This window comes from Aplysia californica, unplaced genomic scaffold (assembly GCF_000002075.1).
Source record: "Aplysia californica isolate F4 #8 unplaced genomic scaffold, AplCal3.0 scaffold00084, whole genome shotgun sequence".
Lineage (NCBI taxonomy): Eukaryota > Metazoa > Mollusca > Gastropoda > Aplysiida > Aplysiidae > Aplysia > Aplysia californica.
The window spans coordinates 715,403-737,441 of NW_004797354.1; the positions used below are offsets into that span (position 1 = coordinate 715,403).

General features: G+C 40.3%; 1 protein-coding gene across 2 annotated transcripts in view; it reads left to right on the forward strand.

Annotated features, from left to right (window-relative positions):
• The window catches only part of LOC101849602 (protein unc-45 homolog B), a 47,819-nt gene extending 28,894 nt beyond the window's left edge, over nt 1-18,925 (forward strand). For both annotated transcript variants that reach the window (XM_005094546.3, XM_005094545.3), the window contains exons 13-22: nt 1,854-1,995; nt 3,977-4,117; nt 5,264-5,379; nt 7,571-7,637; nt 10,681-10,794; nt 11,138-11,253; nt 13,918-14,035; nt 14,501-14,647; nt 15,480-15,689; nt 16,640-18,925. In XM_005094546.3, coding sequence (XP_005094603.1) covers nt 1,854-1,995; nt 3,977-4,117; nt 5,264-5,379; nt 7,571-7,637; nt 10,681-10,794; nt 11,138-11,253; nt 13,918-14,035; nt 14,501-14,647; nt 15,480-15,689; nt 16,640-17,140 — 1,672 coding nt within the window. In that variant the 3' untranslated portion in view covers nt 17,141-18,925. The remainder of the gene's footprint in view (nt 1-1,853; nt 1,996-3,976; nt 4,118-5,263; nt 5,380-7,570; nt 7,638-10,680; nt 10,795-11,137; nt 11,254-13,917; nt 14,036-14,500; nt 14,648-15,479; nt 15,690-16,639) is intronic.
• The last annotated feature ends 3,114 nt before the right edge of the window (nt 18,926-22,039 follow it).

The window sequence follows — 22,039 nt, forward strand, 5'->3', positions numbered from 1 at the left end:
GAATGTATGGTACTGCTTTTGTACAGGAATATATGGTACTGCTGATGTAACATTTAACTTTTGCTGCTCTGTAGACAAAGACTTTTACAACAGTGTGCACAACGCCATCTACGTCTGATTGTCAGTGTTTGCAACTTTCTTTGAGGTGGCCTTAAGACGGGACATATTTTGAATAAATGAAGTATTGTAATTTCTGCAGAAATCACCTCGTTTTGTTGTTCAGTTTTGTTCCAGCTTATGTATCATCTCTTGTTTTATGAGTTCATGCCTAGTGGAAAAGTTAAGATAAAAGATATCTTCATTTTCATATCCATAGAATAATAGTAATTGTGTTGCATCATGGTGAGATCAGGCGCTCGTCAAAATAGTGAATCCGAAAAATCTGCATTTTTCAACCAATTTGGAATTTTTTTCCAAATTTTTGTTATTTGGCTCAACACCTTGCATGTTCATTGAAAAACACTTTTATGTGTGGATTTTATTTAAAAACATTGATTAAAGGCACAAAAAATGTAAATTTGCAGTTTCCAAGGACTCTTAAGCTATGGAAGTCACCAAACTTTAGCGGCCATTTTCTAGCTAATTTTATTTCTGAAATCCGGCGATCCCTCCTTCAATCACAATTATCTCGACTTCTATTCAAGATAATTAGATTTCTTTTTTCATCAAAAGCAAGGCAAATGTACAACCTTTAAGATGACACCTATAACTCCATATGCCCAAAAATTGACGAGCTTCTGGTTCCACTGCGTTGATTAGTGTTGGATTGTTAATATTTTAAATATCATATTTATTTGAATGATACAGAGTACAAATAAGAACCTGTGTGCTTTTGCCTGTATTTGGAACTGCTACATAAGACTTTTAAAACACAAAATGCTGTGTTTTCATGTGCAAATTGGGGATTAGTAAGTGAAATGAATATAGAGAAATGCTGAGCGTAAATTTGGAAAATTTATGTTTTATTAGAGTTTTGATTTTCCTGTTAAGTGCCAAGACGTGATGAGATGTGAAAAGAACCTGGAAATGCAAAAGGGAATTTCTATTTGCATGTGCACTTGTACCATGTTATGTATGTTTTTGGTTTGTCTTCCTTGAATGACAATGTGTGGAATATGGTGTGCCTGAGCTCTGTCAATAAGTCTGGTATCACTCCATCCCAGCTGTCTTAGATAGTGATATCTCACACCACTCCTTACAGTTGGTTGGCAGGTGCTCTGATGTGGTTTTCTCCTTCTTTCCCATCAAACGTCTATCATCCTGATCTCTCCTCTTTTTTTTGTGTTTGTTATCTCAGTTGTCACACCTCTAATTTCTACTCTAATATGTCCTCATAGTGTTGCTAGTGCTATAAAACTCTTACTAGAACAAAACACTGTTCTGCAGATGAATCAGCTGTCTGATTTATACTTTTGCAGAGCTGTAGTTTATAGACAAGTCAGTGTAATAGAGATCTATTATTACCTGAAAATCTAGCTGAGTGAATAGTGAGTTCAGACTCGAAAATAACGTGTTGGGGACTCAGGGTTTAGATGGGAGCTCATTGAGGTGTGTCCTTGAGCAAGACACAGTAAGGTCAAGCTGAGAAGAACAGGGTGTTACACAGTAGTGACCAACATCGGCATGTTTGTTAAATTGTTCTACATAAAAAGTGTAATATTGTATATCTCCAACTTTTTGGATGTATGTTTGCCATTGTAACCACATTTTCCCATGAGAATCAATAAAGTGTAATGTATTTTATTTTTATTTATTATTTGTTAACAATCATAATTGTGCTGATAAGAAGTAGATGGAGCAAACCACTCCCAAATCACCTTCCAACCACCCATGATCCCTCTGTGTCTTTACAGGTTCCTGGTAAATGCCAGCCACAACGTGGATCTGCGCAAGTGGGCAACGGAGGGCCTGGCTTATCTGACGCTGCAGGCGGAGATAAAGGAGGAACTGGTGAACGATGTGCCCGCTGTCAAGTCTATCTTTGATCTGGCCAAGGTACAAACAAGATCATGAGAAAGGATGATCTGTTTAGTGTGATTTTAATAATAGATTTTGGTATTGGAAAAGGAATACACTGTTGAACCTGTTCAAAAAGACTTCCATTTTTTTGGGAGAAAATTGGTCACCTTAGAGAGGTGGACAGTGTCATTATAATGTTTAAAAATTAAAACAGGAGGGAAGTGATCTTTTGTGGAGGCGGTTTCTTAGACTGGTGGTCATTAGAGCAAGTTCGGTTTCAATGTACATACCAGCCCTTATCCTTTAAGGTGTGTCCTCGTTCTACATGGAATGTTTTCTTCAAATTTCCACTCACTTCAATCTTTTCTCCCCCTGAAACATTTCCTCTCTGATACTTCTCTCTTCATGCCCTTTCTTTTTTGGAATAATGAAAATCCCTCTACGAAAGATCCTCTATTTCCTCTACGACACATAATGTCTCTACATAGAATATATCCTATAGGGAAATTGCTTCCTCTTCCTAGAATGTTCCAATTATGACGAGTGTTCTCTTTTTCTGGAATATTCCCTCTATGATTAATTAACTGTTTTTCCCCTACAGTGTCTAAACAACTCATCACTCTGCTTGGAAAACGTTTCCCCTCTAATACATCCTTTCTTTTTCCTCTTTCAGAAATATTTAATTTAAGGCAATATCACCCCTCTCTGGAAATATTTCGTCTTCCTTCTTTCTATTTTTTCTTCCTGAAATTATTAACTCATTACTGGGCCTTTTCATCAGTCACTAGCGTTGAAGACTGGCGTTTTTGGGAGTATTTCAATAAATCACCACAACTCTCAGAATTACCCTATTGTAATTATTTTTTGACACAGTAAATAAACACTCAAGCTTAATCTGTTACAAAAAACTAATGTTGTCTAAGACTAATACTTTAATTTGTATGATTTTTTAAAAATTGGCATGAATTTGATTTTCCTAAAAATTTCCAGAGATGAAACAGGTAGAATGAAATTCACAACAACAACAAAAATAAAAGTTCAAAGTGTTCTGTTTTGATTTGTATGCATCTGTGAGTGTTAAGTGAAAATTTAAAAGCTGGTCTGGGCGTTGATTCAGATCCATACACTGTTTGACATGAGACAGATACGGCACGACGTTGTGATCTCGTTGCGCGAACAACAACACCAGTACCAGTGCTAGATCTAGTCGTCGAACTACGACTCGGGCAGTGTTTGGGTATATATCCAGGATCCTTACTATCAGACACATCATATTCTGAGACACAAGAACTAGTAAAACGTACAGAAGTATCGAAAATGGCGAAATTATGTGATTCTTGTTCATGCGACTTCTTCGACCGTTACTACAACGTGACTGTCGGATTACTATCAGCTGTATAGAAAAAAACAAAGCGCGAGTTCCGGTCAATTCAACCCCAGTTGGGGTCACTGTCCTTCACCTTCAATAACTTAAAAACTACGGGCCCCAGAAATACGAAACAAAGTCTAAGTCGCTCAGGCTTGGCTAAACAAGGGTACGAGGCGGGTCTCGCGATCCGTGCGTGATTTGTACAGCGGAAAAAAAATTCCAAAGTTGGTCACGCAGGGCTCGTGGGAACCGTCGCGAGCGTTGCGGCGGGGGTCACGCAACTGTTATGTGAACCGTTTGAAGTGAGTTAATCTGCCATACTCCCACTACTCCCTCTCTCTTCCCTCTTCTTGGAATATTTCCTCTACGATACATCCCTTCACTCTCTTCCCTCTTCCTCCCTCCCCCCCCTCTCTCCCTCTCTCTCTCTCTCTCTCTCTCTCTCTCTCTCTCTCTCTCTCTCTCTCTCTCTCTCTCTCTCTCCCACTCCCCCCCTCCCCCATGCTCCCCCCCCCCTTCCTTTCTCTCTGTCTGTTTATCTCTTTTGACTTGCCTGGTGTTGACAAAGCCCTCACTGAGCCATCTATTTCTTTTTTGCGGGGACATTTATCGCCGAGAAATTCCTACTAAAATCTGATTTTGTTTCAGGAGAAAGAGCGTAACCTGACGTACGCTTGCGTGACGGTGCTGGTGAACTGCACCAACAGCTACGACAAACAGGAAGTGATGCCTGAGCTTGTGGAGCTGGCCAAGTTTGCCAAACAGCACATCCCAGAGGAGCACCCGAAGGTCAGCACGCCACGTTGTGTTGTCTTGTGTTGTGTTGTGTTGAGTGCTCGGCTTAATGTACTAGCGCGTTTTTGTACCTGGCTCATGAGTTACCTCTATATGGAAATTCTTGATAATAATAATGATAACACAAAGAGAAAAATCGAGCTGATCAAGAGGACAGACAGCAGGAAGGACTGGGGTACCATGATCACCAATGACTGCCCCAGACCTGATACTGAATAGTAAAATAAAATGATGATAATAATAAAGTTCATTTCTACAGCGCTCACTCCCTGGTGGCGGGTGGTTAGTAGGCGCCACTGGAAGATCTTACTTATGTACTTTCCCTCTGTTGTTTCTGTCTGTCTGTCTTACTTGTTCCCAGCACTAAATTATCATTATTGTTTCGATGTGTTAACAAACAAAGCTTCATAATAAAATAAGATTTGAAACTACATTTTGCATATACTGGCCCATTCAACGTACTGTACAGCTGCCTTTTCAAATACATATATTAACCCGTATTCTAACAAAGAACACATACACGAAAAGACAATCATTGGCAACTGATCGCACTCTTTGTTGTAAGAAGAATCAAACTGTTTTGAAGAAAACAAACCTTTCTAGCAGGTTAACATGTTTCCATGATAATACACCTCAAAACCAACCCTTGTCATTCTTCATTGTGGTATTTTCATCTAATCCTGACAGTAATAAAATAAGTATCTTCTAAGACATTTTTTGTTGGTTTGAGAAACTGAAGCACAAACAATCCCCTCCCCCCACAGGTTAATTTTTCCTCCTTCTTAAAAAGTCTTATTGCAAATTAAGGTCGGTCAATGTTGATGTAAACTTTTTGTGTGGGTGGTTGGCGGGTGCTCTGGTGTGGTTTGCTTCTTCTTTCCTATAAAAAATCTATCGTCTCTATCTCTACTCCTTTTTTATATTTGTTACTCTCTTTTAACACCTCTAATCTTCGGCACTTATATGACCTTATGCAGTTGCGAGTGCTGTAAAACCTCAAGTAAAACTAAACTGAAATATAAACAATACCCCCTCCCCCCACAGGTTAATTTTTCCTGCCTCGTAGTACATATTAAGGTCGGTCGATGTTGATGTCAACTTTTTGTGGCAGCGGTGGTTTCTTTATCTTTCCTTGTGCAGGACAAAGCGGAGTTTGTGACCAGTAGACTCCTGCGTCTGGCCAAAGCCGGGATTATCAATGCCCTGGTCGCCCTCTCCTCCACAGACAGCAAGAACAGCAGAGAGCTGTTGTGCAGGTGAGTGTGTGTGTGCTTGTGTGTGTGTGTTTGTGTGTGTGTGCTTGTGTGTGTGTGTGTGTGTGTGTGCGTGTGTGTGTGTGTGTGCGTGTGTGTGTGTGTGTTTGTGTGTGTGTGTGTGTGCTTGTGTGTGTGTGTGTGCTTGTGTGCTTATGTGTGTGTGTGTGTGTGTGGGCATGTGTAATGTGTGGTGTGTTTGAGTGAGATATTGTGTATATATGTCTGTGTGTGTAATGTGTGTTTGTGTATGTGTGTGCATGTGAGTGTGTGTGTTTGAGTGAGTATGTGAGGGTGCGTGCATGTGTGTGTGTCAGTGTATATATACTCCCACAGAGTTTGTGGGAGTGTGGGGCCAAAGTTGGAATGAAACTCTTACCATACACCTGTTTAATGTCGGCCATATTTATGTACAGGCCAAGCTTATTGCTTTACATGGATACCACACTTTCCCATTTTATCTCAGATCATTGTCACTCTGTTGTGGTTTGCTCCTTTTTTCCTATCAAACATCTTTTGTCCTTGTCCCTCCTCCTTCATTTTTTTGTATGTTACTGTCTAGTAATACCTCTAGTCTTTGCATGGCGCACCGGCAGTGGAATTTTAGTTGCCGCGGGGGGTTCCCCGCCGGGTGCCTTATCACGTCGGGGTCACGAAGGTCAGCTCCCTGTCGCCGCTCTATCTGGGCCGACTTAATTTTTGGTACTTTTCAACGTACGATTTTAGGTGTATTCGTGTATTTATGGTCATTCTCATTTAGTGCACCCTAAGCATGTATTTCTGCTCTTGAGACTCAAAAAAGAACGGACGTTGTAACTTGTCTGGTTATTTCGTTAGACGCGCTGAAGTCGGCAATGCTAAATTGTAGAATACAAAGCTGTAATTTTGCAACTTTATCCATCGGGCATACAATTCGCTATGAAGTAATTCCTCCAAATACAACTTTATGTGTCTAATATAATCGTGAATTTTGCATATTTTCTCGAAAGTTTAGAAAAGTTACCATGAAGTTTCTTTATGAAAAGTACAAATCGATTTTAGTGCCAGAATACATCTTCAATGTAATACACAAACAGTATCTGTTACACTCTAGAAATTCCTTACTTTTCTTAAAACGTTAAGTCTAGGTTTTGTAAGTTGACTGAATAATAGGGATGACTTCTCGTAATTTGGTTATAAGAATAATTTTTAGCTTTCCAGGGACACTGAATCAACACCAGACTTTTCCAGCTTTTTTTTCGTTTCTATGACCATTTGCAATAACTGACAATGTGACTGATTTCTTTACATTCATAATTGTGTCCGCGCATATTTCTGACACAAAAACTAAGAATGAATGTGTTAACTGTCATTATTTTTATTCCATACAAGAAGTTTATCTCTACCCATGTATTTACACGGTTTTGTGGGTTTTTTTAATCGCTTATATTATCTTTTTAGTTGTATGCAGGCTGCCACAGACACAGCATGATTCATGAACAAACGCAGAGTAACTTTCTCTTGTTTAATAGTAAAATAAGAGCTAACGCTGATCGTCTTTAGTTAAAATATGCAGATGTGCATCTTTTTTCTCTTATAACTTGACTATTACTACTCGCGCAGATTTAAGATTTCTCATGGTAAAAGACATGATATTCGTAGTCAGTTTAACACAGATTTTGGAGAGATCTGTCATGCCTTTTTAAAATTAACAATAATTTATTCATAAGTTTGTAACTAAAATAGGACAAATTGGGTACTCTACAAACACTTGTCTAGAACAAAAACTAAGCCACAGAAATTAACCATTCTAACCCAGAATAAATCTCAAGACATTGAGGTTTTAGTACATCCGCGAAATGGTTTGCTGTGTGGGATGGGGAAGAAGTTATTTCGTTAAAAACATAGTCAAAAAATACGAACTTCCGAACCGACACCGGCAGAGTCGCCTCAGGGCTCATTAACCCCGTGACCCCGAGCCAGGGAGCTCCGGCGGGCTGCTGAGTCACGCTAACTAACGGTAACAGAATCGGGCAAAAAGTGACGCGTGTTTGGCACTTTATGACCTAATTGTGTTGCAAATGCCATTAAACTCTTTCTAAAACAAGCTTTCAGTTCCTTTCAGTTTGTCTGACCTCTCAAAGCTTTCTGACCTCTCAAAGTTTGTTGTTTCACTAAATCCCCCTCCCCCTTTCCACCCCACCTTCTTTCTTAGAGTCTACATGTCTCTTGCGACAGAGGAGAGTCTTCGAGGGTTGATTGTGCAACAAGGAGGTGTCAAGGTAAGGCTAAGGGACATGCACAATTTTAACTGGAAAGTCACGCTATTTTCTGGTTGGTGAAACTTTTATGGTGCTCGCAGCTATATGGTCACTCTTAAGCACAAGGGGGCTATCCCGAAAATTGATGTTTTGAGAAAAGCGAAGGTAAAGTTTTTGCCCCTTGTTCACTTTCTTTAAAAGACAAGGAGAGTTTTCTCTATAACCAAACAAATATGCACGCGCCAATGAAGCTAAACGTCTCCTATAGGTAGTGCAATGCCCACTTTTGATGTAGGTCAAGATATCTGGAAACCCCCGAAATCTGGGTTAGCCGGCTTGTCCTTAAAAGCGACTGTATAAGGTCATGTGTATCAGGACGTGGTGGAATCGGGCGCTTCTCCATTTTTGCGCATATGGAGTTTCTGATATCATCTTAAAGCCTGTTTATTTGCTTTGCTTTTTTTGTGAAAGAAATATCCACCTATCTTGAATAGTCGTTGAGATTTTTGCGATGGTAGAAGTGGTGGTCACCTGGTTTTAGATGTAAAATTAACGAGAAAATGGTCGAAAGTTTGGTAACTTCTATAGCTTGAGAGTCCCTTAAAACTGAAAAACGTTTTTCAGTAAAATCCACAGAGAAATATGTTTTTAAATTGGCATAAAATGGGTTTAGCCAAAACAAGAAAATTAGAAAAAAATTGCCCGACTGCCAGAAAAATGCCAGTTTCTTTGGTTTCATTATTTTGACGTTCACCTGATTTCACCACAGTCCCTCACATATGGGCATTATTTGTTCAAGTTTAGCTCGAAGAGATTCATCTTCATTTATTAACTCAGTTGCTTCGACAGTAAGAGGTGTCCTTATTGACTATGTAGTCCTACGTAATATATAGATTGTAAGGTGCATAGAGCTTGCTGCTGAGGGGGAATTTGCGCTATAATAATTTTAACTTGATTGTGATTATTATAGTGATGATGATTATTATTAAATATAATATTTCAACACCAAGAGGCAACAAGTTAAGGACCTGAGTAAGAATGTTTAGATTGAATTCATTTCTAGTACAGTCGAAATTGTCCAAGACGGCCACCCATTGTGAAACAGAAAAGTGATTGTTTTAAACAGGTGGACCTCTTGAACAGTATCATTATGATATTAAAAAATGGAAGGAGGGAGAGTGGGAGTGGTTGTCTTGGACAGGTGGCCGTTACAGCAGGTTTGAATGTGTGATTATTCCTCTGAGGTGGAACCTTGTAGTTCTGTGTCTGTGAGGGATTAGCGAGTGCTCTGGTGTCATTTGCTCCTTCTTTCCTGTCCAACATCTGTCGTCCTAATCTTTTTTTTCCTTCTTTTTTGTGTTTGTTACTGTCTTGTTACACCTCTATTCTTTGGCACTCATATAACCTTATTGTGTTGCAAGTGCCGTAAAACAGTGTTTCCACTCTTCCGTATTTTTACGGAAATCCGTACTTTCTGCCAGTTCCGTACTTATTCCTCCATCATTATCAACTCCCTCCGTTAAAAAAAATGCGACAGCGCAGGACTGCCGAAATTTCGTACTCGCCTTCGTATCGTCTTGTATAAGTTACGGATATTTACGGTAATTCTCTCGGCAACAAGTTGAAGTTACAGAAACCTGCCAAATTGCGCATTTCCTGCAATCGGCCATTATACCGCTATGTCCCAGTCCCATGCATTCATTGCGTGTTGGTCGGCAGTACATTTTTTACCTGCAGATGGATCAAAATCTGACGAACCTTTCTGTCGTTCACTCATTCCTTCTGTCTATCTTCGGGTTGTTGCCGCGGCTGGAAAATCTGCACGTTGATCAAGTAAATTGACTTGTGATCTTAGACAGAAAATTACTGTCGGAAAGAAACTTTTTTCGCAAATTTAGATCTAGATCTAGAGAAATTACCAATGCGAAGATTCTACGGCACGTGAACGCGATATAAGGGCTGCGATGAAAGAAATATGCTGATATGGGCGTGCCCACTACAGATGGGATCGGCTGATCGCGCTGATCACCCGACTCGGTCGCTTCAAAGATAAATGTGTTTGCTTTCAGTTTCAGGCGATCGAGTCGGGTGATTGGCCCGATCCAGCCGTAGGTAAAATCAAGAATAATTCGAAGTGGTGTTCCGAGGTTGTGACAGGCGACATTCAGGCTGGAAAATTGAGAAAAAATTTGGGTAAACGCTGCGCAACCGTATTTTGAAGGTACATATTTTCATTATTCCCAGGTTTGCTTGCTATCAATGGTGCGATGACAAATTAATTGAATTATAGTAGCAATGAAATGGGAACTTGCTTTTAAACATTGCCAGCAATGGAAATATATGCTGGTGATTAAGTCAAACAAGACGATCAAAATGTTGGTGAAAAAATAAATGTTATGGGCTGTAGGCAATATCTTCAAACAGTCTCCCACATGCCATTTTCTACTCTCTAAAAGCACTAAATTTCAATTTCTTTGGGGGGCTTCGCCCCCAGACCTCCAGCAGATTTTTCCTCACTTTTCAGCTTCAGCTGGTGGAAGCACTGGTAAAACTCTTACTCAAACTAACCCCCCCCCCCCCCCCCCCCCCTCGAGGCGGTGCCACTGACTGAAGAGTCTTTAGGCCATTCCCAAAGGGGGGACATTATTCGTTCTTATGCACAGTAGAATTGTAAATGGGCTGATTCAACAATGTCACGCTCATAACTGCCTGAACTACAACAGGGAACTGCTGCTTTTTCTTTACTAATCCTTCCTATCATCATTTTCCTCTACTTCTTTTGTATGGTTGTCACATTCTTGTGACCCGCTATTTCCGGGGTGCCTTGAAAGTCGAAACAGACTTTGTGCTGTTAAAGCTGGAGAGGTGAGCAGAGTGGGCCCGATTCCCTGTAAAAACTTCTCTGTTGACATCCACCCCTTGGCACTCATATGACCTTATGCAGTCGCGAGCGCCGTAAAACCTCTACTATAAAACCCCCCCCAAAAAACAACTAAAACTGGAAAAGTGGTCTATTTCTGGTGTCTGTGTCATGAGGTGGAATGTTGTGATGCTGAATCCGCAGTCTCTGCTGAACCTGATGTCGGACAACACAGATAACGGCTCTGTCCTTGCCGCCCACGCCTTGGCCAAGATTGCTGTGACCTCCGACCCCCACTTTGCCTTCCAGGGCCAAAGGGTGAGTCACATTAGTGAGAAAATGGCCACCAAACTTTGGCTATTTCCATAGATTGAGAGTCCATGGGGACTGAAAATTTACAACTTTTGTGCTTTTAATTAATCTTTTTCAGTAAAGTCAAACCGGAGACATGTTCTTAAATGAACATAAAAGGTGTTGTGCCAAATCATGAACGTTTGTTAAAAAGTGCAAAGTTGATTTTATGTATTGGTGTATGTATGTTTGCTATTTTAAAACTAATTCCCTACAGGGATTAATAAAATGTTATCATAAAATTAATATTTCTTTGTTATGTGCTGTGCTTACTTTTGAATATAATGCCCGCCCATCTCCATGCTCCCAGATGTACGAGGTTGTACGCCCACTTCTGTCCCTTCTCAACGCTGACCGGTCAGGACTGCAGAATTTTGAGGCTTTGCTGGCTCTCACCAACCTTTCATCGGTCAGCGATTCTCTCAGGTTGGTGCGGGTGGTTGGAGCCCACTGCTGGTAGATCCTACTTTGTTTTATTCCCCACTGTTGTTTTTATGTGTCTGTCATACTCTTACAATGCTTGTGAGTGGTTGGGGGGGGTGGTTTGCTCTTTCTTTCCTATAGACATCTATCATCCTTATCTCTCCTCCTCCTTTTTTTTAATGTATGTTACTATCTTGTAACATCTCTAATTTTTGACACTTATATGACCTTATCGTGTTGCAAGGGCAGTAAAACTCTTACTAAAACTAAACTCTTATCTAGCTCTATATAACTTTTTCTGTTTTGACATAATGAGTCAAGTCTCAGCTTTTACTCCTGTGGAAATAAACGTGTCAAATTTATGGGTAGAGTTTGTGCAGTATATAAGTACAGTCGAAACTGCCTTAACAGAAACCTGTAGAAAACGGAAACCTGTCTTTATGGAATCTCCCCTTTCCCCCCCTTGCTATATTCCTCTTTAATTACCTGTATAAAACGGGCACCTTTACAATGGGGAGACGGAAAGAAAAATCAACTCCGTTCCGAGGGTTTCTCCTGTCTAAGAAGGAAAATTCTTTTCCCGCTCAGCCCTGATTTGAATCAAATCTCGCAAGTTAGTTTCCGCCGGCGAGGAAGGAGAGTAAGGGTGCAATTTGGGGTGAGATGTTACCCCATGGTGTGAGCCCTGAGCGATGAAGAATGTCAGGATGGTGTGGGTGTGAAATCTCACGACTGCCCGTGAGAGTGCTCGGGTAGCAAGCCACTACGGAAACTTTCCTGGATAGCCAGAAGCCAGAGGTGTGAAATTAGAATGACCAAAGCCTGCCGCCCTGGTACGGCCAGCGGAGAAAAGTTCCTCGGATCGTTGTTACATGATGGCAGTGAGGGGTGGCATTGGTTCACTGTGCTTGTTACTCCGGTGGGTGGGGCTAAGGGTGGAAGCAAAGGAGATGTTCGAACGTGTCTGTTTTTAATAGGTCAAACAGTGGTCCTATGAAAGGCACGCACTGGTGGTAATTGGATAAGTAAGACTGACGCACGTTTTTATCAGACAGGATAGCATGAAAGGTGTGAAGTTTTGACCACTGCTTGCTGATCGGACAAGCGATTCTTGATCCCACCGGCTGGGCCTTTAACCCTCCCCCCACCAATCTCTCTCTTAATTCCCCTGCCTAAGACGAAAAATGTCTAAAACGGAATTTTTTTCGGGCTCCTTTGCGATTTCGTCTTACTCAGGTTTGACTGTATGTATTAATACAAGACATGCTGGACTTAGAGAAAATAGCATAGATTAAAAATCTACAAGTTTGACCCCAGTGTTGATTGTTTGGCTGACATCCCCATTCATGGATTGGGAGAAGTAACTCATTTTGACAACAAGCCTCACAGATGACTGTTTTTGTGTTGATGTGATTCTCTTTATTGAAACTCAGACTCTGGGGTTGGTTAGATTGGACAAGGGTTAGCATAGTCCTGCTGACTTTTGATTTCTGCCCAAGTTTGAATTCGTCATTTTAAAAATAGATTTGTAAAAGAACTGTGTGATCCTGGGACAGTCTAGGGTCTAGGGGCTAGTCTCATATCAACAACATATGTAGGTAAAAGGCAGTGGGGTAGGCTCTATTTACTTCCCATCTTTCCATTGCCACTGTTAACTCACTTGAGCCTGAGCTATTTTTCACCCAACAACCATTGCAGCCTGTCAGTTTTGGGGTAGATCTATATTAAATCGTTGACCTCAAAAAGTCTGTGAAAGCTTTCATAATTTTAAAAAGTTCAACAAAAGAAAGAAAGAAATGCTCCTACAGAAAAAGAAAACTGCATCCTAATTTGCCCTAATAGTTTTTGTTTTCTCAATATTTTGAAATTGCAATGTCTGGGGGCTACACCATTTTTTTTGCCCCCAATTTATAATCAAATCAGTTGTCGAAATGCACGGGTGACTGACTTAGTCCGTTACAACTCAAAAAGTATCACACATAACGTCACCAAATTTTAAACGAAATAATACAAGTGGGTCAACTGTTGGCTTGCAATTCAAAAATACTGGAGATATCGATCAATAAAGCGCATCAAGTAAATACACGGGATTAGGCCACCGGACTGCTTGGGCGTCCCATAAGTACATGGGAATAGGCTCAAATGAGTAAATCAGCTTTTCCCTTTTCTCAATACTTAGGTGAGTGATTGGCAGGTGCTCAGGTGTGGTCTGCTCCTTCTTTCCTATCAAACGTCTGTTGTCCTTTTTCTCTCCTTCTTTTTTTGTTTTTTTACTCTCTAATAACACCTCTAATCTTCATACTTTTTTGACCTAATTATGTTGCAAGTGCAGTGAAGTGCTTACTAAAATATAATAAATAAAACAAATCAGGACCTTAACAATGGAACTGTACAAATTTCATTAAAAGTTCTTGTTCCGTCGGTTGACGGATGCTTTGGAAAGGTCTTCTCCTCTCCTCCCTTTTTATTTTTGTTACTCTCTCGTAATACTATTATCTTCAGTGCTGTGCATGACCTTATTGTGTGGCTAGCGCCATACCAAAACTAAACAAAATTCTTTTCTGTATATTTGTTGTTGTGTTATGAGGAGTTTTTACTGATGTAAGGAGATTTTTCTCTCATTCCCCTCAAAGATGATTTTGTCTTTTCGTTTTCCTTTGAGAGCAGAAATCGCATTCTGACCGAGAAAGGCCTGCCGATGTTGGAACATCACATGTATGAAGAACATGAAATGCTTCGACGTGCAGCCACGGAGTGTATGTGCAACATGGTCATGTGTGAGAAGGTGAGGGGGCAGTGTGTCAGTCTGTATTTGTGTTCTTTTATACTGTGTACGTATGGGCGTGCTTCTTTATCTCATTCAAGGAATGAAATGCTTCAATGTGTTGCCAGTGGGTAGTTTCCGGGTGCTGTCCTGTCAATCTCTCCTCCTTTTTTGTGTTTGTTGCTCTCTTGTAAGACCTCTGATCTTCAGCACTTTTATGACCTTTTTGTGTTGCTAGTGGCGTAAAACTCTTAATAAAAGTCTCGTATTTAGTCATCCTTATATACACAAACACACACACACAGGCGCACGCGCACACACCACACACACACGCACACACACACTAATCTTTTGTCTGTTATGAGAGGGCAAAGCAAAATTATATTCACACACACCCTCACACATCCACTCTCACTCACACACACACTCACACACACACACACGGAAGTTCGACTGTCACCACCCATGACCCTCCCTGTGGCACAGGTCCAGGACCTGTACGAAGGTTCCAACGACCGTATCAAGCTGATGGTGCTGTACGCCGGTGAGGAAGAAATCGCCCTGGTGCGGGCGGCTACGGGAGCCCTGGCCATGCTGTCGGCCCGCCCGACGCTCTGCCAGAAAATTGTGGAGGTGGGACATGTGTGGGGGGTTTGTCCATGATTGTGTTATGACGTTTTTGTTTCCCAAAATGCGCGGGTGAAGATTTTCCAGAGTGCTGTTTCTTCTTCTTCTTCTTCTTCTTCTTCTTCTTCTTTTTCTTCTTCTTCTTCTTCGTCTTCTGTTCTTCTGCTGCTGCTTCTTCTTCTTCTTCTTCTTCTTCTTTTTCTTCTTCTTCTTCTTCTTCTTTTTCTTCTTCTTCTTCTTCTTCCTTCTTCTTCTTTTCCTCCTCCTCCTCCTCCTCCTCCTCCTCTTCTTCTTTTTCTTCTTCTTCTTTTCTTCCTCTTCCTCTTCCTCTTCCTCCTTCTTCTTCCTCTTCCTCCTTCTCCTGCCTTCTAAATGATCTAGATTATGTTAGTGAGGCAGAAAAATCTTTACATTTGTTGATTATTAAGATACGAAGAGAAACGATCGGTATCATATGGTACTAATTTTTTTTGCATTAAAAAAATGTACATTGAGCTATTTCTAATCGGAAATGCATTATTTAAGTAAATTTTATATTAAATGTCTTAGAAAGAAGCAGGAGAGACTTCTTAATGTTTATTCATATGCTCATGAAAAAGTTTATTCTTTATTGTAAAAGGCATTGAGCACTTTCTTAGTGGAAATACGCTTTATAACTTAGTGAAGTTTGCTATTATTGATATGTGAAATCTATTAATATTGTTATTATTATCAATCTCAGGGAAGACACAAGAGAGATACCTTTATGCAGTTGCGAGCGCCGTAAAACCCCATACTAAACTAAAGAGAGATACCTCTGAATAAAAAAAAACCAACCCAACTTTATCTGTTCCCTCAGGTGTCCCAGTGGCTGGACATCTTCCAGGTGCACACGGTGAGCGAGCTGCCGGACATCCAGCACAGAGCGTGCCACGTTGTCATGAATCTGGTCCTGGCTGGCGAGGACACGGCTCGTCTGGTGGTGGAGAGCCCCCTGCTGGAGATTCTCATGGCTGTGTCCAAGGACACCGACCCTCAGGCTGAGTCTGCCAAGAAGGCTGCTGATGCTGTGAGTGGTCACTGTGTTTGGCTCTGATATCTCTGTCTCTCTCTCTGTCTGTCTCTCTCTCTCTCTCTCTCTCGCTCTTTCACCCTCCCCCCCCCCTCTCTCTCTCTCTCTCTCTCTCTCTCTCTCTCTCTCTCTCTCTCTCTCTCTCTCTCTCTCTCTCTCTCTTAATCTCTCTCAGTCTCTATCTCTCTCTCTCTCAACCACAGGCCCCAGATAAAACCTGCCAAGAATGCTGCTGATGCTGTGAGTAGGAGAGAAGAGGGAAATGCTTTTCTCTCTTTTAAAATTTTACCTGAAGAGATAACATTTCTGAAAAAAGAATGGAGAGAGGCTAGACGAACTTTTAAAAATGAAATGTGAGGCAGCATGGTGGAATCAGGCTCTCGTCAAAATAATTAAAGTGAAGAAACTGACATTTTTCCGCAGGTTTGTGAATTTTTATCAAATTTTTGTTTTTTGGCTCAACACCTTTCATGCACATTAAAGAACTCATTTCTGTGTGGGTTTTTCTGAAAGGCATTGAATAAGGACACAAAAAATGTAAATTTTCAGTTACCACGAACTCTTAAAGCCAAGGAAATAACTAATCTTTTGCGGCCATTTTCTCACTAATCTTACCTCTGAAAACAGGTGACCCCCACATTCTTCATTCGCAAATATCTCGACTTCTATTCAAGATAAATGGATATTTTTTTCATCCAAATAAAGACAAGTGAACAAGCTTTAAGATGATATCAATAACTCTACATGCTCAAAAACTGACTAGAGCCTGATTCCACCACGCTGCCTCACATATGTCAAATTTTGCCATTTTAGAGTTTAGCAAAAATAGCTAAAACATTTCAACATAAGCTGTTTTTTTTTCTTTCCAGAATGTGTAAATTCTTTTTTAAAATGTCCCCATTTTTTTTGCTTTTAACTTTATCTGAATGGTTGTTTTCATGTTTCAGGCTCTGGCGAAGGCTGTAGAGTATGGTCTGATTAAAGAGAACCAGGAAGGGAAAGCTCCTGACAAATTTCTCGAAATCCTCCGAGCTCAACTACGCAAGGCAGCCGAAGAGGAAGCAAGGAGGAGGAAAGAAGAGGAGGAGGAGGAAGAAAGACAACGGAAAAAGGAGGAGGAGGAAAAGAGGCTGGCTGAGGAAGAATTCCAGTCAAAGGAGAAGACGAAGAAGGAAGAGGACGCAGCGGATGACGAAGAGTTGGAGGAAATCATTGTGGACAAAAAGCAGGAAGAGGAAGCGCCCAGCGGGCCGAAAATCCGCGAGTTAACTGAGGAAGAGGTGGCAGAATTTGAGAGGAAGAAAAACGCTGAGGAAAATAAAGCAAAGGGCGAAGCTAAAACCAGTCATAATGATAATGGTGATGATGATGATAAAGATAAGGAAATTGATGCGGAAGAGTTGGAAAGAGGAGATGTTTGGAATGATGAGAAGGGTTTGCCACAGTGAGATGAGAGGGGTTTTTTTCTGCTGTGCTGAGGTCTGGCATGTCTGAATGAGGTGTGTGATTAACTCTATACTGCCAAATCATTGCTGATCAAATGTTTATCTGTGTGGAGGTTTAGTATGAATAGCTGCTGAGAGTGCACTATTTTATGTCCATTCAAAGTGAGCCTGTTGCTGCTAAAAATCTGTGATAGTTTTCCTGAAAAGATGTTTGAAAAAGGAAGTTAAAGAAATTTTGTTTCCTTTCAACAGTCCAAAGTTTACTTAGTTTCTTTGTCTAAAACGTTATTGAGCAAAAAAAATTTATCAGTCATGAAGCTCAGATCCGTTTAGTGAAACACATGGTTGTTTATATTTTGTGAAATGGCTGAATCGTAAGGAGCAGTAATTCAGAGTAAACAGAGGACCGACCCGCTCTGTCTTTTTACATTATTATAGTTATTGTCTAATGAAATTCAAGGCCTTTTTCTTGACTTTTCATTTGCTCCCTTTGGTCAATCTATAAGTACACAAAAGGAAGAGAATCATTTGCCTTAATTAGGCATTGTAAGTCTATCAGAGAAATCTTGTTAAACTTTAATGTTTTTTTGTTTTAATTGTAAAATCAAGCCATGCTGTGAAAACAACTAACTTGTGTCCCGCTTGCTCTTATGCAGTTTCGAGGGCAGTAACACTTTTACCAAACTGGAGCCTTTTTTGGTGTCACAGGCATCTGTGGTGTAATTGTTTGACTTGTGCCTTGCGTTCACATGACATGAACTAGATTCCTACTAACGAGCTAAAACAAGCAACTGAAGAGTGCTAGCAATCATTCTGCTTTTGATCTGTTTCACAAAGTGCAATAATCGTTACCGAAAGAATGGATGAATGAATATTTCAGAGAGTGAGAGTAAATTAAAAGTAAATTTATATCAAATAAATTATTTTACTACTTAAATGTGTACAGTATTATGTTAATTTGTTACAGATTATATTTCACGATGTACTGTATGAGATGTCAAATTGATTTTAATTTATTCACATTCTGTTTTATTTCTTTTTCTTTATAGTTACTTTTGCTAACAGTTGATAAGCCTTTCAGCTGAGGCAAAAGTATTGAATTGAATATTTCAGGCTTATTAATTACAGTGTGAGATACAGTGGAATCCTCTTATAATGAGTCCTGAAATAGCGAGAAGTCTGTTAAAATGACACTTTTCTAAAACCCTGTTTTTTTCCTCTTCTTTATCTTTGTAAATAAAATACTGCTATAGCGCAATCAGATAAACGCGCGAGTCGGTTATAGCGGAATATAGATGCTGCTGTGCACCGCGCATAGGCCAATTATTCATGTAAAACCTCGCCCGTTGAGAAGCTTGTTGGTTATCTCACGAAACAAAGAATGCGAGAGTCCACGTGTGCCGACAGTGAAGGCCGGATTGAATGAGTGGAGGGAGTGTGGTATGCGCAGACAAGCAGAACGCATCGTGTGATGGGCCAGCCTAGTCTAGATTATCAAGGTCTAGGCCTACCATGCCTCTCACTTCTCCGATGCGAGGATGGAGAGGTCATAGTGCTGTGATGGATGGAGCGAATGTGTGACGTGGGCGTGATGAGGGACAACACAGGGGGCGAGTTAGCCTAGAGAACTGTCTTTCTGATCGCCAACGCTGAGCTGGCAACATCGCTAGCGCTAGAGAAAGAAACCTGATTCAACTTTTGATCTGGTAAGACTTAAAGGTCATTTTGAACCAAATCATCATCAGGGGATATTACAAAAAGAAATAAACTGAAAATCAGACTCATAGATTAGGCCTACTTTATTACTTCCCTTGAATTTATTACTGGATCCCTTATAACGAGAATCCTGCTATAACGGATATTTGGCACAGGTACCCTCCCTCTCGTTATAACAGGATTCCACTGTATTCTTGAGCTTCTCATGAAGAAGATCTGGTTTCTTGAGTGTAGGTGAGAATGAACACCTGCCATACATTGGATCTGATAGGTTTTCCTTACAGCATTGCATGACTTCAGTCACCAATAAGATGTGAGTCAAGAACTTTTTTGTTTCCGTGAGTGCTGTAAGGGGAACTGCTTGTGCTGTAAGGGGAACTGCTTGTGCCCTTTGCTTTTGTATAATCAATCTTGTTTCTGTTGGTGATCTTGCTTTTTTGTTTTTTTGTTTCTGAGACATCTTTTCTTGTGCTTTCTATTCTGCTCTTTGGCTGTCTGTCATTCCTGTCTTGTCTTTTTTGGTTTTCATGTTATGAAATTTCAAATTTGTGTGACATTGTGGTGCAATCAGGCACTCAAAAAAAATTTTTTAGAAAGAAAAATGTCCGTTGGACAATTTTTATAGGAATTTCTTTGGTTTTTTGTTGGTTCAACACCTTTTATGACCATTTCAAAACAACTGAAAACCTTTGATCGAATACACAAAAGAAGCACAGGTGCCCCCAACTGTCTGTTTATAACACAGGGCAAGATGATAGGCCTCAAAACATGGGGTGGGATGAAAAAAGCTGGTTTGGACATCCCTTGCAGTAAAATGAGGTCCTTTTCCTGTTTGTTGGGGTACTTCACTGTCGACAAATGTGTGAAAGGCTGGACATCACCGCAAGTAAATTGCTTTTCACACCAGCCACTGGTTTGTTTGATGGAATATGACCCCTAGCACCAGGTTACTGGATATCCTTGTCCTCCAAAAGTAATGTTGCAATATGAGAGCACAATTTTGAAGTCAATTCGTGCTTGAACTTCACTTCTCTCATGTGAAGAATGTGGGCATTGACTTTTCTGCTCTCGAAAATCCAAAAGAAGATTTTTTTTCCCCACCATGTGGTGCTTTTTCTGTTGTACATGCTGTAGCTTTGGACAGCCTGTCGCATCCATTCACAATGAAATTGTACAAGTTGATCATGGCGGGTTTGTCGTCATATTTTTTTTTTTGTCACAGTGGCAAGGGAAGAACTGTTGGAGACAGCAGTACAGGACTTTTTGGCTCTAAACAGAACACAGAGAAGTTGCTGTGGGTGGTTGGCGGGTGCTCTGATGTGGTTTGCTTCTTCTTTTCTATCGAACAGCTATCGTCCTTATCACCCCTTCTTCTTTTTTATGTTTGTTACTCTCTTGTAACACCTCTAATCTCCTGGCACTCATATGACCTTATGCAGTTGCGAGCGCCGTAAAAACCTCTACTAACTACTAGAGAAGTTGCTTCTCTCTGTACAGGTAAACGTCAATAGCCTAGTGGTTAGGCTAATCGTTTTCAGGGCTTGAAATCAGCACCCTCAAAACACGACTATAGTGGCAAGCCATCAAAACGCCGAGTCAAAAGCACCTCTAAGTGGTGAGTGGGATTCAAAGAGTTAAGATGATATCGATTTATAACTCCACATGGCCAAAAATTAATGAGCGCCTGATTCCATCTCGTCATGACATCTATTCTGTTGAAGTGCTATGTAACTAAAACAATATAAAAATCTGCTGCACAATGCTTTTATCAATGACTTCAAAATTATTTTTGATGGCAATGATATTTATGAGCACCATTGACAACAGAATGGTCAAGCATGCTTTTTTTTGTTTTACTTACAAAGTATCCTGACATATTTTTGTCTTTTTTTAAAGAACCAGTACATGACCTAATCTACTTCTTCTGTGGCAATTTAATTATGGCTTGACTGGTCTTTACCTGTGTCATTGATGTAAATGTTTAGCACCCCCACCCCATGTAGGAGATGTGGGGTCATGACTTTGATTCTTACTTAAGAAAGTATATCTCATTGAGTGTGTAGGTGCATAATTCTGCTGGAATGCTGTATCCCTCACAGTCTGGGTTGGCACAGTTGAAGTAGCCAGGTTTCAAAAGGATCTAATTTGTGCACATGAGTCACTCAGCATTTGCAGTCCTATTTTTGAAAGATGTCGACCTAACTCATTGTGCTGGACAAATTTAAGGTAACTGATTTAGCACTTGTAGGGGGAAGTCAAGAAACTGGTTTGTTTTGTTTTTGTTTGTTTTGTTTGGGGGGTTTTTGTGGGTTTTTTTCTTTTTTTTAAAATAAAGTTGTTTTTTTTAAATGGATTGTTTGGAAAGATTTGTCTCAAGAAACTGATGAATAAACGTAGCTTGCCAGTGCAAGGACTACGTTCCTGGTGCTAATGATATATGACCCAGTCTGTGTGTACATAATGTGCTGTGAAGACTGAAGTGTGTTTTAACTAAGTTTTTTATTAACCCGAATGTGGAAGGGAATGTTTTGACTGTACCTCGTGTGAGTATGTTTTTGATTATATTGGTAATGCTGCATGCGTTTGATACTCCTCCCCTCACCCCCACATGTTCGATTACACACACACACACATACACACACACACACACACACAGAGTACGCACGCGCACACACACACACACACACTCACACACACAGTACATACACACACACGCAGTACACACACACACACGCACACACACTCAAACATCATTGTCGTCACTGGGAAAAAGTAATTATAACTTTTGCAAGTGTTTTGCTACGCATATCAAGCTCTCTGTAAAATGGATTCCTCCCTTATTTTTTCCCTCCTTCTTTCAATTCCTCAGTGGAAGTCACACCAAAAAAAAAAAGTTCATTTCATCCTTTTAGAAAGGATGCTGCCGCCTTAGTTGTACAAAATATCCACTGTTTTATCAAGCTGCGTGTTGTTTACTGTCTTTGCAGCTATCATAAATTTGTTTTTTCTGGCATCGTGATGAAATCTGGTACTCATCAAATAATGAAATGAAAGGAACACATTTTTTTCTGCCTGTAGGGCAATTTTAAAAGAATTTTCTTTTGGGCTTTTTATGCCTTGCAAAAACATATCTCTGTATTTCACTCATAAGTGTTGATCAAAATCACACAAAAAAGTAAAATTGCA